This window comes from Pogonomyrmex barbatus, unplaced genomic scaffold (genome assembly GCF_055798465.1).
Source record: "Pogonomyrmex barbatus isolate J1 unplaced genomic scaffold, ASM5579846v1 scaffold5, whole genome shotgun sequence".
In the NCBI taxonomy this organism is placed as follows: Eukaryota; Metazoa; Arthropoda; class Insecta; order Hymenoptera; family Formicidae; genus Pogonomyrmex; species Pogonomyrmex barbatus.
The window spans coordinates 11,732,982-11,748,895 of record NW_028297149.1 but is presented as its reverse complement, the minus strand read 5'-3'; the positions used below and the strand labels follow the sequence as shown (position 1 = coordinate 11,748,895).

At 40.1% G+C, this 15,914-nt stretch overlaps 1 protein-coding gene across 4 annotated transcripts in view; it reads right to left on the bottom strand.

Annotated features, from left to right (window-relative positions):
• Positions 1–15,914, bottom strand: part of LOC105431608 (EGFR adapter protein) — a 63,330-nt gene that overhangs the window by 16,083 nt on the left and 31,333 nt on the right. For 2 of the 4 annotated variants that reach the window (XM_089082155.1, XM_089082156.1), the window contains 2 exons: positions 12,341–12,415; positions 5,058–5,204 (listed from right to left, as the gene is read on the bottom strand). In XM_089082155.1, coding sequence (XP_088938281.1) covers positions 5,058–5,204; positions 12,341–12,415 — 222 coding nt within the window. Of the gene's footprint in view, positions 1–1,020; positions 2,833–5,057; positions 5,205–12,340; positions 12,416–15,914 lie in introns of those variants that run through there. The other 2 variants (XM_089082157.1, XM_025219457.2) reach the window with 2 other exon arrangements.

The following is a 15,914-nucleotide window of genomic DNA, read 5'->3' as shown; positions in this document are numbered from 1 at the left end:
CGGCTAGAATAATGACAGGGTTCGTATATCGTCGCTAAAATATCATCAATGCCGTGTAGATACTCCATCGGTAAGGAGCCAACGAGCGAAGCAGCGAGGCATCTCGCGCTACAAGCAGCTATATGAAGCCAAGGAATGCGTTCGTCCGATCCCACGGCTTATCCCCCTTCACTCTCCCCCTTCCCTCGTTAGCTCTTTTTCTTTCTGGTACGATAGTAGTATTACCGGGCTTAGGTGTTCTCTCTCTCTCTCTCTCTCTCTCTCTCTCTCTCTCTCTCTCTCTCTCTCCCTCTTTCTCTCTCGTTCTTTCAGACTATAGTATGCAATCTATCCGATGTGATGGCTCTCTTTTAGCAGATCCTGGAATGTGACTATCAAACCTGGACCAATCTCTTTCCAATCTTGAAGAAACGGAGAGACACGTATACGTAACAAATTGAATGACTCCGATAGAATTGACGAACGTAGGTGTTAGAAAGTTGAACGACTAGAAGTTATAAGAACAATTTCGACATGAATCCAGAAACTTAATTAATTCTCATTTGAATTACATTTTCAACTTACTTAACCTATTATGCCTATATTGAACATTACGTTTTCGCGTTGAAAAAATATTGGACAAATTTGATGAGTTGTATGACACTAGCCATTAATGATTGCGTTTTGCATTGGTGAAATAGTAGAGGATCGTTTCACTTTTTTCCTTTTTCTAACCGTTGCACCGATCACATCTCCGAGGGTCATGTTGCGGTACCGCGACCTAATCGCGATCCGTTAATATCGCAGAAGGTAAAGCTTGCGTCACAAAGCGTCGAGGCGATATCCAGATCATCTTGTTATGCATGCAGGACGAAAAAAGGTATTTGCTATTATTTAGGAGCGGAAATTATCTTTTTTTCTCACTGGATGAGCGTAAAAACGAATTATTTGAATTTCGAGGTAAGAAGAAACGATCATAAGCGGACGCGACGAGTTTTAAAATTGAATTTGCATGATCAGGCCCGTTCTAGTAGAACTCACTTTGAGCTTTTGGGTATGACCACATCGACAACAGCAATACGACATGTAGTCAGGTAGCGCGGGCATGAACCTCAACTGTTCCTGCTGCGAGTACTCGTCCACGAGCTTGCGATAATGCACCCTGAAAATGGGCCTCGTTGCACTCTGCGAGCCTTTACCAAGGCGTCCCATAATCGCAAAGAATGCGGCTAGGATATTGCGCCTGCGTGCAAGCCTCCTCATGCCACAGCGACCGTTGTACTTGCACGTTGTCCTTCTGAATCGTGTCGAATTTTCTTGTATACCGCTACCCTTAACTTTCACAAAAGGAGATATTCCCTCTCTGAGCGCCGACCGCACACGAAGACTGAGCGGCGATCGGACTTTATCTAGATTTAATGGCAAGGCAACGATCCAACATTACTGTCACATCTGGGAATGGCTGTGCACTACCACACGATTCACCACTGGTCATTCGCGTTTCTAACATCGATATTCCACACATTTTTCCGATCACACGTTATTCACGACACTATACCACGTACTTTCTAATGCATGAAGCACTGGTATGTAGGCACGCTAAAGCGTTTTGCCGCATCCAAACATCTTTCTCCAAAAATATGAGGTGTGTCTATTGAAGTCACTAAATACCAATCTATATTTCACAGCAGCACACGGATGAGCACCACTCGAAGAACCTCGTACGATTAACGCAAATGGAAACGCCGGTATTTGTATGTTCGGTAACGGAAATGTAGTAACACCGAAGGAACATCCATTGAGGAAAGCTGTCGAGAATCCGTCGTCATTTCGAAGCTGGCTCTTCCTCTGCGGCCGCCGATCCTCCGAGTCTCCCGCAAGAGGATACGATGTTATTAGCGAGTGACGACGATCGCATGACGACGTAATGGACCCGCGGGATCCCAGATCTACGCGCGACACACGCACGAAGGATCGCACGAGCGTGAGTCCACGCTTGATGGCGTGTGTAGCCCTGACTACGTGTCGCTCTGCATGCCGATCCGCGGAAACCGGTTAACGAGTACCGAGCTGCTTCTCGCTTTTTACTTGTCGTCTGTCAACCGTACACGCAGTCGCTGTACACCCTTTTTACACCCATTTTCCGATGGTCTCGCTCACGAAACGACCTCTGTTACCGACGTCGTGATTATATCCGGCATACATTCGCGGCGTGCAACTCCCCTGTAGTCACTCGTGTTTCGAGATTACTCTGGAACCGTGATGTTGAGAAAAGGACTGTGTGATTAAACGATCATTAAGAGTTTTTCGCGTCTCCTAATCCCCGGCGATACTCGATGATCGAATTACGCGTCTCCCCTTCTTCTTTCTCTTAAATTTCCTTCTTTTCTCATTCCTCTATGGAAGTAAGTTCGACGAAATAAACATATTTTATATGATGTATAATATTACTTTAATATGACGCGTCGATATCACAGTCTCTCGTTACTTCGCCAGCGTGGTAAGTCGAGCGTTCCGATACTATCGCGGAAGCGGAAACTCACGCGGGCGAGAGGAGGCGGACCATTTGTTAAGTCGGACGGTTCAAAGAGGCGCGAACCCGATCCACACTCGTTCCTTTTGCTGTCAACCGGCGGGTGAGATGCCACCAGGTGAACCTCCGGCCGGCGGTTGTCCCTCGTCCCACATTCTCTTTCCCGTTCTCTTTGACGCGCGTCGACCAGTCCCGGTGCCGCCGTCGCCGTCGCCGTCGCCGTTGTCTCTCGCGCAGTGGGAGCTCGCAAAGCCGCAAAGTCTGAATACCACCGTGTTTAACCGGCTCGACGATGGCAATACCTCCCAGTACGTGTAGAGAGAGACTGAGGTCCACGAGGAACACGAAGCGAGAGCACTGCCGCTCCGGCCGGCCCACACGATTCCATCCCCACCGTGGTCTGCGAGAAGCCGAGCGGTGCGACCAACCGACCGACCGCTTTCTTGCTTCAACCGCGGCATTGAACACGTTCAACGGCAGCTGTTGAATACCACGTGTCCCCGTTCTCTCTCTCACCTTCGTTGTCTCTCGTCTTCCATCTCTCTCTCTCTCTCTCTCTCTCTTTCTCTCTCTCTCTCTCTCTCTCTCTCTCTCTTTCTGTTCCTCTGTCGGTCAGTCTTCCCGCTCTGCCCATCGCTCTCTATCCCTCTCACGATCTTTTCCACGTAGTCCTCGTAGTCTTTTTAATCCTGCCACGACCGAGAACGCCACTCGACAGAGAGCCAGCGCCGCACGAAGCACATGAGTTTGCGATTCGCGTTCTTTGACCCGTCAGCGCGACGCGCCGCTCGAGCGCGGACTTCAACTCCGACTCGGGGCTCGCGCCAGATCCGGTGATGTGAAGTACTTAGGTGTAAATGTCTCTTTTTTTTAATCTCAAATACGGTTTCGGAGTATCTTATATTTGCTCGTAGGTATTTCTTGCAACGAGCACTTCTACCTGTACCTAGAATGTTCGCATACCTCCTTTGGAATGTCTGTACCTGCCACAGGTACCTGCTTAATCTGTACGTTTTAAGGTGCTCTTCAAGGTCAGTGTAAGAGAGACGAATCGTGAAATTTCGAATTAAGTAAGAATTTCCTCAAAATTATGCGGAACATCACAGGAATGCGGTCAGCTTTTAAATCCAATTTTTTTTATCTAACAATGATGAAAGATGAATAGGATTCATACACACGAACTTTCGTTGTTTTATTTTTTTCTCTGTAAAATAATTTCACATTTTTTCCGATGTGGATCCATATGTTGACAGGTTGCCTGACAGAGATGGAAATTCTATGGAAATCGCACTGAAGATGCAGTGTCAACCGCTTCAATGAACTTTAAATATCCAGCGTTGAGACTCTTCATTTTCCGCCTATTCTTGCCATCTTTTCTGCCGTGCTATCAGGGTAAGCTTGCTTGATCCATGGCCCTCAAGAATGATGACGTTCTTAATTCAGCGGAAGATATTTAAAGTTTAATCCGAAGAGTGCGCCATTAGGGTTGACTAAATGTCAAGGCAATGGCAGAGTGCAAAGTTCCAAGTGCAAAGTCTACTATTCTCAACTCACTAAAGTTTCGCCAACTTACGGTTCTATCTTTTCTGATATCGTCGACGGACCTCGAAGCCTCGAGCGATGTTATCTTTCAGACAACAGGAAGAGGCTTTTAGATCCTGGGATTCAGCAGTCGTCGATGTATCGACATCCGAGATGATATTTCCCGTGTATTCGCTGGTCTCAGCATCGAAGCACGTTCCACCCACGGATGCTTTTATACCCGATTGTTATGACTTTCGATAAAGCGCAATACATATAGAGGTGATATCATAATAACGCCGAAACTTCGTAATCGCATCGATAAGTTAGAACAAAAGTAAAAATAAAACATATTGTTAGACATTAACTTAAACGGAATCAGCGACAATATAAATTGATTTTTCTTTATTTAAAATTAGTAGTAACGAATCTATCGTCAAGATAGATTCGTTAATTCATATAAAACAAATTTTCGAGTTACGGTCAAGACCAGATTCTTGTTTTGCAATTTCAATTTTAAACTTGTTAAACGTGCGGCTTGGCTCTAAATGCCAGCAGAGTTGTCGGAACCAAAGAGAACGATCCATCAGCTTTAAACGACGAGACAGTTTCCAGTTTCCACTTGAGACGCACGCGGTTGTCCACTGGCAAGAGACGACCTGTCACGTACAGTATCTTTGAAACGAAAATCCCGCCTTATTTTCGACGATTTATATTAACCCGATTATTTAAGATATTTTTTAAAGTGTCAGCTGCCCTAAAAACACTTCAAATGCTGTTTATTTCTATTTATTTCACAGATGTCTGCGTTAACATGTATTTTTCCGTCATTTAGACATTTGTAATTGTTTGTAATTGTATTTACTACTGCTCCGTTTCCTTAGCAATTAAGACTCGGGTTTATTTTTGGCTGCATTATTACGATTTCATTAACGCGCCTCTCGGATATTCCTCTCTTCTTCGGAGTGACATCCTGCATGCCGCGAAAGGAAGAAATAAAAAGAGAAAGTCGGATTTTACTGACCTGTTCTGTAGACTCGGTGATAAAGGAATGACAGTACTGTAGGCTGAAGTGGGCCCTGGGTTCTCGTGCCAGAAAGCTGAATTGGGCGTGCTGCGGCTCACAAGTCGCGTAAGAGATGCGTCTTAACGCGTGCGCCATTTGCACGCACTGTAATGGAAACGAAGAAAAAAACATTAGAAAATATTATAATATAATATTATAATATTATAATATTATAATATTATAATATTTACTAATATTATATTAATAAGTAAAAAGAAAGAAAGAAAGATTAAAAAATAAAGTACACTTAAAAATGACGAAAATAAATAGGTTGCTTTGTATATGTTGAGAGCCATGTATAATTATTTTCAAATATGTCTAAATATATAAATTAAAAAATTGAACATGTAATTCTTTATATGTTTGATCGGTTAGAATATAATAAAAAGGTACGTTTAATACTTGATAATTGCTAATTTATAATTTTCGATACATTTAGCACAATAAAAAATAATGTCTCTGACTGGCAATTTCCGAAATATTTTCGAGAATAAGCTTCACATTGCATGCAAATAACAATGATTTACGAGCGTGTTATTATTGCTCTCATCCTGTTGAATGATTTAATCGTTTAAATCAATTCCGCCATGAAACGTATACGTTGCGTTGTATCAGGTTAAGACTCGTGCAAGAAACTAGCGTTCTCATTAAACAGGATATCATCATAAATATCACTTGCTACATATATCATAGCTTGTTAGAAACTATAGTAAATATCATGTAAGCCTAAATTGAGAGGATAAGATAATTAAGTGACAAATAAGATTATAATATAACTAAAGAGTTATTTAATACGATCACATATCTATTAGGATAATTTAATTATTTCAGCATAATTAAATAAGTACATAAATTTTTATCGCGTTGTTAATATTACTTATATATACACTTAACAATACGTTCGTTCTTATTTTATTTTTGATCTTCGTAATTATTTTCCTAAACATAATAACATGTCAATTTAAATTTAAAGTTAATTTAATTGATATCAATTTTTATATTTGCAAAAAGCTCCACAGTGGCAATATAGAAATTTATGTCTTTTCACGAATGAGGAAAAGCCTTTAATATATGCACCGAAGAAGCTCCACAATTGTATATTATTGTATTTGTTGAATAATGATGCAATCGAAGCGATGAAAAAAAGAAAAGAAATAGAAATCCAATTATCGGCCTCTCGAAAAACTTGCTTGTTTTAAGTTGATGTCTTTAAATTTATGTTGTAAAACTTTTAATGATCCACTAACGCAATAGCTTTTTTTTTGCGAGATCGTAACGTTCAAGCTTCGATAAATTTGATCTTATAGTTGAATCTCGATCGAGTGATCGAGTGATTCGTAATGATCGTAATTTCAGAAAAAAGGCAAGGAGAAAGAGACTCTCTAGATTACAATAAAACTTTTTAGAAATTTTTTAAATTTTTTAGAATTTTATAAGGAAAATTTTCATTGAAATGTAAAACATTAATAATAAAAACTTCTTTTACAAATACTAATAATTAATTTAACTTATATTGATATAACGTATCGATTTTCTTCAGTGATGAAACGATAGAGGTTCATGTGTGACATAATGTGCGTCATTGTTGGAGCTCGTCGAATTTAAATGCCATTCTTATTTTGAAACGTAGATTTTTAAAGTCGCTTATAAATCTGATGCAAATATACCTTGTTTGCTGAGCAAAATTTTCGTCTTCGAAGGAGCTTTTCGTGAGATTTCACCAATATTTCAGCCAAGAATTTTTATTTCGCGTTTTTTCTCGCGACGGCACTTTGTGCACCCTTGATATTTTATTACCTAGTCCCGTAGAATTACATCGAGCATGTTTACACAGTCTTCGCTCGCACGTTCTATTAATATTTATCTGCCCATTGTGTCGCTGCACCATGCTCTTGTGCATACTATAGACGTAGTACCGATTGTGGAGTTGCTTCGACATGTATAAAAGCTTTTCTCTGTGCGAGGGGAGCCGTGCAATTTTGTAACGCAGTGGCAATTTTCTCTGCGATTGAATTATTTTGCAATTTAAATGTAAAATATAAATTATTTGTATACTTGTTTAAATAATTGATAATACTGAATATCTTTCCCTGGTGACTCGTCGCTAAAATCGTTGGTCTTTAAAATTTAAAACTCATCTTCTCAAAGTAGCATTTTTGGCTTAAGCCATTATCGCACTCGAATCATCAATCTCAAGGGAAAACACGACTTCATCTTTGGACTTCCGAGACGAGGTACTCCCTTAAATTCGTTCTCTCGCGGAGATAAGCATAGTAGAGCATGCGGACGAGTAGAATGGTGATTGAAAAGATGATCGTACTGTAGGAGAACATTTCCTGGCAGGGATACTCCGCGATTCTATCAAGTTTCGTGCTGAATTTTTCATGGTGCCTGCATTTACTCGAAGTAGCAAAGTTCTACGTGAGAAAGATATAAATGATCTGGCTTGGTAAAAAGCTGCTTCTACTTATGCCTCTTGGATGGACATTACTTAAACTGGTTCTCTTATTATTGTGCTCAAAATGTATAGAAAAGTTACTTTATTTACGCGAGTAGAAATCGCGTTTGTGATGCAATAACAACGAGAACAACACACCGATAATGTTTGGCAACAATTGCTTTTTTATTATTAAAATGCATAGAAATTGATAATCTTCTAAAGAATAACAATTTTAATAGAATTGCCGATGTAAAAATCTCGAACGTTAAAATCGCCATGTATATTTTTAGCCGATTGGCGGTTGACATAATCAGTTTATCTTGGCTTGGGCAGGTGCAATCTAGTTTGTTAGCGACCACACTCAAAGCACAAAGTTACCCGGTCGATTTAGGTTTCTGCTTGGAAGTTAAAATTCAATTCGTTAAAAATTCGATTGAAGTACGTTAGGCAAAGTTTCTGACTGAACTAGTCCACTCGAAACATAGTTGTGTAGCGCAAAGTTGTTACGGCCGAGAATCATCTCGTAATACAGGAAGTGAACTAACTATCTCGAGACAACTATGCGCGTTACCAATCGCTTCTGGCAGGACAAACGAACATTCTAGAGGTGATTTCGTCGAGTTTGTCATATTCTACGGGAGGACGCTGACAAACGTCGTTATTCACTCGCTTCATCTTCACTCACTATTGCGCCTTTGCAACGGGATACGTCGCTGCAGCATTTGTGTCGGTTACTCGAACCCCTACCCATTGTCCTGCCTTGAGAATACCTGGAATCGGAGATCCCCAGCAAATCGCGAAATCCGATTGCGAACGTAAGAGTATCTTCTGCGCCCAGGGAATCATCCCGTTGCGAGCAAAAGATTTATTTGCGATAAACGAATGCATCTCGAAAGAATTTTTCATTTCTTCGGTAACATAAGAATATAAAAAAATTCGTAGGAATAAAAATTTGTAAGAATAAAAAAAATCAGGTTTCTTGTCTATTCCAGAGAAAAACGGTACCTCTCTTTAATTCTTTACAGCGACGTCGATTTTTTTGCATACTTCAACGATGCGGATAAGCGCGCATTGAACAGCAAAAATTTACCTGTATTCGAACGAACACGTTTATAAATAGTAATAATGCTTGCCACAGACGGTACTGAATGTATCTTTCAGTCGTATCTGTAGCGCAGATGGGAAACCTCTAAATGTTTAAGTGTTTGATTTTGCGTTCGACTCTAGTAAAAATTTTAAGGCCTTGGGTTAAGCTCTCGGTTGCAGTAAAAAATTTTATGACTCTCAGTTTCCGGGTCCGCTGTTTCAGCTCTCTTTGCCAAGGTTGCACGTAAACGTATATATAATCGCTGTCAAAGATAGATAAATGATGATTTTCTTGATGATTTTTTTTTATATATTTTATTTTAGTCGGGTAGTTTTATCGAAACTTTCATTAAAGAACAATTAAAAATATATTTTTTTCCTCAATTTTTTTCTCTCTTTCTCTTTCTCTTTCGCTTATTTTCTGGAGTTAAGCGTAAATATTTTTGTGTCCAGATGTAGCGAGCAATGTATTGTCAGTTTTATGACGAATATCGAGAAAAGATACTTCCTATGATACTATCGGCGGCGTGAGAGGAGTAAAAGAGGCAGATATGCAAAAGAGAGATGCGCTATGGCGTGAGTGCTGTTTCGTGTATGCACGAGTAAATCCGCAGGTAAAGGATAAACATATCCTGTGATCACGGCAAATGTATGAGTTCAAAAATTATACGAGCCACTCCTCCTCGTTGATCTCCCGTAGCGGAGCTGCGTGCTTCTACAAACGAGTCGTTTATTCTCTCGTTTACTTTACCGAATGCAGCGTGATCTCGCGATAACAGAATCGTCCGGAGAATTCAATCGTAGATAAGCGAATTTTTATTTCAGAGAATGTCGTTTCAGAGATGTCGAGCGTAGAAATTGCTTGGTAAACGAATGTTTACCGGGCGTGGTGCCTCTGAAATAACTGTCGCGTCGGAGTCGGATACAGCGAAAATTCGCGTCGCGCGCTTTAAGCACAGCAACGTTAGGGTAATCGGTTCACTTGACGCACAAAGCGCGAGTTTTGAGCGTTCAAAGCCGCTGCTTCGCATGTCACGAAATCACGGAAGCGCACCACTTCGGGGAGGGGTATACGTAGTACGGGAGGGTTCGTAGGAATTTTTTTAACGCTTGGCGAGGCAAAGGGTTTAATGGTGCTAAAGGAATGGATGATCATTAGCGAAACGGCTGTACCTCCTTCGTTGCATCGGTTGGAATGGACACTGTGTTCGATGTGGGTGGATGAGACGCGCGGGAGAGTGCGTATCATCGCGGAGTGCCCTTCCATGTATGCGCGAGTAAATCCACAGATGGAGGGTAAATACACCCCTCGCGGCGCGTTACTCTTTCTCCCTTCCTCCTCCCCCTTCTCTCTCTCTCTCTCTCTCTCCCCCTCTCGCATGTTCGCAAAGATTGGCACCATTCGTCATCGTACGTTTATCCAACAACCCCAACTCGACAACCATCGAATCTTTTGTGTGTGCATTTCATTGATATCTCACTCTAATTCAATGATCGCCAGGACGACACGTCTCTTACTTTCTCGTCACAGCATCGAGCAAACACCGAGGATAATTTTTTTTTAGGCTACCGATTTTTCTAACGAATTATACACACGAAGAGTGCGCGCTCATCGGAGAATTTTCATGAGCGGTGCACGAGCGATTTAGGATAATCGCGATTTTGTGCAACGATAACTCGAGTGTGGAGAGATACGCTTGACATGAATTATACGGTACGATAAACAAATTTGGTAGAAAAACGAGCATAAAATTCAAATGTACAAAACACTTTGATTAGTTAAATTTTGTTAGGGAGCCAGCATTCACATTCATATCGAATGAGGTCAGTCTCGTGTGGCTTATCTAAGGTGGTCGATCGTAGTTTAATTAAACTCTCTAAGTTTCCATTCTCGCCTTAATCATCTCATACGGTCACGTACATTCGGCGTGAGTTTCGCGGAAAGTTTCCCCATATCTTACAGTTTGTAATATGAAAATCGGCAATTACTCCTTTACTGAATATGGCAGTTCGAACGCGTATCGATGTCATTTTATCATTATTAAATACGTATTACATGAGAACTTTACTTACTGTAAAGCGTGCTAACATTATTACAAACGTGTTTGAGATTATAATTAAAAATTTGGAGGTATTATTCAATGCTTGGATTTTTTTCTCACAATTTCTTGCTCTAATGTCATTTTAATAAATAATAATTTAAAGATTACGAAGAGAAAGTTTTCTTCACTCTCTTGCATACACTTGTTCTTTATAACATCTTATGTAATTTAATTTTGAACAATTTAGAAAAATTTGAGTAAAAAGAATGACCGAAAAACCTTGCGACGTTCGACGACAGCTAAAAATCTACTTGAGAAACATTTTATTCGTCATCTGCCACGATAAACGTTCCACGAGAGCGTTTTTAAGAGGCGCTTACCGAAGATCGAGGATAGGAAGTAAGGATTTTTTCAGGTAGAAAATTAAAGCGGGAGCTTAGGAGAAGCCCTCGAAATAAAACACTAATTCGAAGGATCGATATGTTCTGTACAGCTCGTGAACACAGCGAGTACGGATCGCGCGAGGGTGGTCGGTGTATGGCGAGCCAACTTCGAAATATTACTGGCAGGGATGCGATAAGGATTACGGGCTCCCAATTAAAGTCCGGAAAATAATAAAAGACGAACAGCGACGAGATTACTCTCGTTCCGCCTCTTCTCTCGCGACGCGACGTTTTATATCTGGTTGGATTTGGAGAAGAAATGTCCAGATGGTTTTTGAATTTAATCCTCGAATCGGGGATTACGAAATTTCGGTTTACGATAACTTTACTGTATCCACGTTTATTTCTCATATTATAAAAATATAATAAACGACTCAAATAGGCTGCGCGATCGCAACGAGTTTTTCGGATTTTTTTTGAGTTAATTATTTTATTATATTTTTGATCGTCCTTGTATTCTCATCACATGAATATTCCAACGAAATACAGTGAAAATGATTCGTTTGAAAGAGAGAGAGAGAACAGGGGGGCTTGCAATCTTCAACATTAAAAGATTGACGTTCCAAGGTCGCCCTGAAAGGGAGTCTTACAAAGTATCACAAGGATTATCGAACTCGGCGAATTCAAGAACGCGGAAAATTAGGCTTCCCGCATCACGATTCAACTTCCATCTGGTGAAAGCTTAACCCTCTGTATTACCCCCTCATCGTTTGCTCTTTTAACGAGGACCTTTATGACGATTCCCTTATGTTTCGGAATTGTTGACAGACGACAGACGCAACCATATGCAAATATTTTTTTTTTCTCATTTACGATTTTCTTGTCAATCATAAATTGACATTGTAAATTGTTCCTCGTAGGAACATTATTTTTTTTCTGCTTAAAATTTGCGACAAAAATATTTAAGTTTAAATATTCGAAAGCAACGATTTAAAATTAATAACGATAATAAAACGTTCGTTTTTTATTTTATTATTTTTTTCCGTTCTGTATCCAGAGGTAACACGATGCGAAAGGATGCAGTTGTTGTAAAAAAAAAAAAAAAAAAAAAAAAAAAAAAAAAAAAAAGAGAGAGAAACAAACTTTTTGCGCGAAGCTTCAGGGGATGAGCTTGATCTTGGAGGATGCCGTAGGCAGTGGCAAGACGGTTTCTCCATAACAACACCGGCGCACAAACGCAAGGTATCCTTTTCCGCGAGAGTAACTACAGTATGCATCTATAGTACTCACTTTTCCATCTGGACTGCATACTTTAATCCCCGCGAGCGAGACTATCAGGAGAACGGGCGTGAATCGATCGCTGTACTGAAACAAACAGATCAGAAGTTATGCATGTAGCAGCTGAGTGAAATTTCCACATGGTGCAATAATATCTACATATATGTGTTTATTTTATTAAGGCACAAGTCAAGACGTTGATGAAACTTGCAAATCGGCATCTGAGATACGCAAGCTGTATCTAGATTTTGTAACTAGAATTTATATAGTATATATAAAATGTATCGAATGCATCTAAAATTTTATGTAATAAAGAAATCCGTGAAATTAAATGGAAACAATATTTTGTCATACAATTGTTATTTTAATAGATCGAAAACTATTCGTATCTCAACAACTGTTTGTTTTGTAAAATAAAATAAGTCGTAAATTATGTTGTTGTACAACAAATGGTAACTCGTGTAAAGTTTTTATTGCGTATAAAATCGTCATAAATGCGATAAATGTGCCTGTTATGTGTGCCGTACGAAAGGCAGTAGAATAAAAGCGCGCGATAATGCGTTTACAATTTGATCCATTTGTATTTAGAAGAAGAAACCAACCATTCGAGTTCTCTCTATTGGAAAGATCGAAAGCCTCCTGCAATTTTGAAGCGGTCGTCCAATTTCGAAATTGAAAAGTTGGCAAGCTACGCGGTATAATTCAGAGTGCGGACTCCAACGTGAGAGTGTGTTCCCTGTTTCCCGTTGGAGACACGGTTCATTGTCTTGAAAAGCCAAGGTTGATGTTGCTGGAGCCACAAAAGGGGATCTCCAGTATAATTACGGTAACGCACAGGGCGTTGTTCGATAAAGGATACGCTGGCTTAATCTTTACTTCTTTCTCTCGACAGAGCATTCTGTAAATACTTCGGTTTATAGTCTCACGATTTTTATAATTGCACGTGTTGTACTGTAAAAGTTATATTTAGGGAGAATGTTTCAAAGTCTCGACAAACTTTCGAGTCACGATAATTATAAATTAACAATGCGGAAGAGATGTATAATGCCTGCGATTTCAACATTGACATTTTCAACGTCTGCGGTACTCCTATTTGCGAATGCTTGTAACAAGGCATTTCAATATGATGACTTCAAGGAAGCGAACGGCAGCAAGGGCGTAATTTAATGAATGTACCTCGTACAGCTTTTCTCTTTCTCTCTCTCTCTCTCTCTCTCTCTCTCTTCGAGCAATCTAAGAGCCTTCGCTTCTCAAGGGACGACAATAATTATGCCTCCTTATTATAAGGATGTCCTGCAATAGGGAAATCTTTCCGTCAACTGAATTTTTATGTATTTCTATTCATAATTGACTTCATTTCAATTGAATAACAAATCCTGGATTTAATTCATTATTTCTCAAGCTACTTATTTTTTTATGTACTTAATTGACATATTCTAGTAGAATTTTATATATAAAAGTAAAATTTTAAATTTCGTCAATTCTCCAATTTAGTAAGTTTTTTTTTAGAAAGAGAGCCGATATTTTGAGCGGAATAATTTGATGGAAATTGAAATTTGACAAGTAAAATATTCGTATATGTCAAATAGTAATAATGCGTTGTTCTGCGAGGCGGATAAAAAACAGTCGATTCGTTCGAAACAGCTGCTCGAACGACTCGCTTGTTACGTTCGTCTTTCCATTCGATACCCATCAGGAGACTACAGATGTAGCATTCATGGTATGAAAGTTTTTCTCTTTATTACATTTTCTTCTTCTTTTTCCTTACCACCGCTGCTGCTGTCATCATCAAGGAATAACCGAAGCGGCGCCACGACGAGACGAATACGAAACGTCACTGCTCTCTTCGTCGTCACAGGAGCATATCCTCTTATTTCTTTCGCACGACAAGATGCATTGTAATAAGATGTCGGAGAACGTGAAAAGCGCATGCACAGATATATGATACATCATAACATATATGTATGTATGTTCACTCTCGTCAGACTATAACACTGCTTTGTAAATTAAATATGAAATTAAATATGAAAAGGTTCAAAATCGAATATTTTGATACTTTAATTAAAATATTATTGATTCAAAAAATATCTCAAACAAACTGCGAGTAAAATGTTCAACTATAATATTTTCTTTTTTTTTTCGAGGGAAGGGGGAGAGGGAGGAAAGGTAAAGGAACGCCAATACGAGAGAAATGCCAATCTTTTAGATGGACATTTTCTTTTTTCAAGCATTTCTTTAAAGCAAGATAAATAGCGGAGTTTTTTTAATATCTACTGTAATTGCCATATCGCAATGCTTCTTCTCGTGGCTCATATCTACGTAGATGTGGACAATATTTACTAGGCTTGACGTCGCATCATTACCGTTCTCGCTGAAACGGAAACGATACCCGGCGAAAGTTTAAGCAAGGTGCACCGCGTAAACTTGGGGTTTGTTTAAGGAAACTGCCAGACGCGGTTACGAATACGCGGAAAAGGCGTGGTGGAAGACTCAACCTTCGGTCGACCAACCTCCGGTCTCTCCGGCCAAGGTCCCCGAATCCAACCCTCGTCGCCATACATCCACCGTTGCACCGAACGGCTTCGACCGTCGCGTCGCACGCGAAATTTATTCATCGGCTGGAGAATGGCGCGCGAGAAGAGAGATACGCTTTTCAAAGCTTTTAGACATATTTTAGGCCTTTTTTTTTTAGGTACTTTTAAGGCTTAAGCCGTCCCACGTAATCGTCTTTCAGACAACAATCGTCCTAACGATATTTTCTGGATGTCGCTGCATTGGTATGGCTCGCTTTAATTCGTTAGGGGATAACTGTAGATAACAATGATCAAGGTGTGAGAAAGCAGTCGTTATACTATTTATAATGTCTCTCAATAATCTTTATTATCCGTTAGAATTGCTTCCATTCCGCCGTATCGCTTCCCTTTCTGTCTGACTCTCATCCGTTACGTTTATCCCTAAAGCAATCGAATTACGCCCGACGTAAGGATATTATTTAATTATCAACGTCGCTCCCGGACGTGGAAAGCAATTTGCAGGTCGTTGCTTGATTATCTTTATCGCGGCTTGCTATCGGCGTGCTAATTACGCTTTAGCGACGCAGACACATGATGATGACGACAAAAACGACAAGATATTACGGCGACATTCTAGTCTCACGGTATTAACGTGAAAAAAAACGTGAATTGTTCCTGATGAGTGAGGTGAGATTCGAAAAAAGAGAAAGAGAGAGAGAAGGAAGAAAAACCGGAATAAATAGTTACCGCAGAGTCGTGGCGGCTTTGCATGCACGCATCGCTATAAATATGATCGTAGAAACAATCTAGGAATTTCATAATCGTTACGCGGAATGGTTTGTAGTGTGTTGAAACAAAATTTTCTTCTCGCGACGAGAGAGAATGGCTAACAAGATTGTAAACAGAATCCGCTTAAACAAAGTAGATGGAGAGACGAGAAGTAACGAGGAAGAGAAGACGTCAAGAGAGCGCAGTGGCACGGCACGTCTTCCGGCGCATTATTAAGGGAATCGGTCCCCGTCTGAGCATTTCCGCGATGGAAGTCCTCCCGTCTCTCCCTTCTCTCCCTTCGA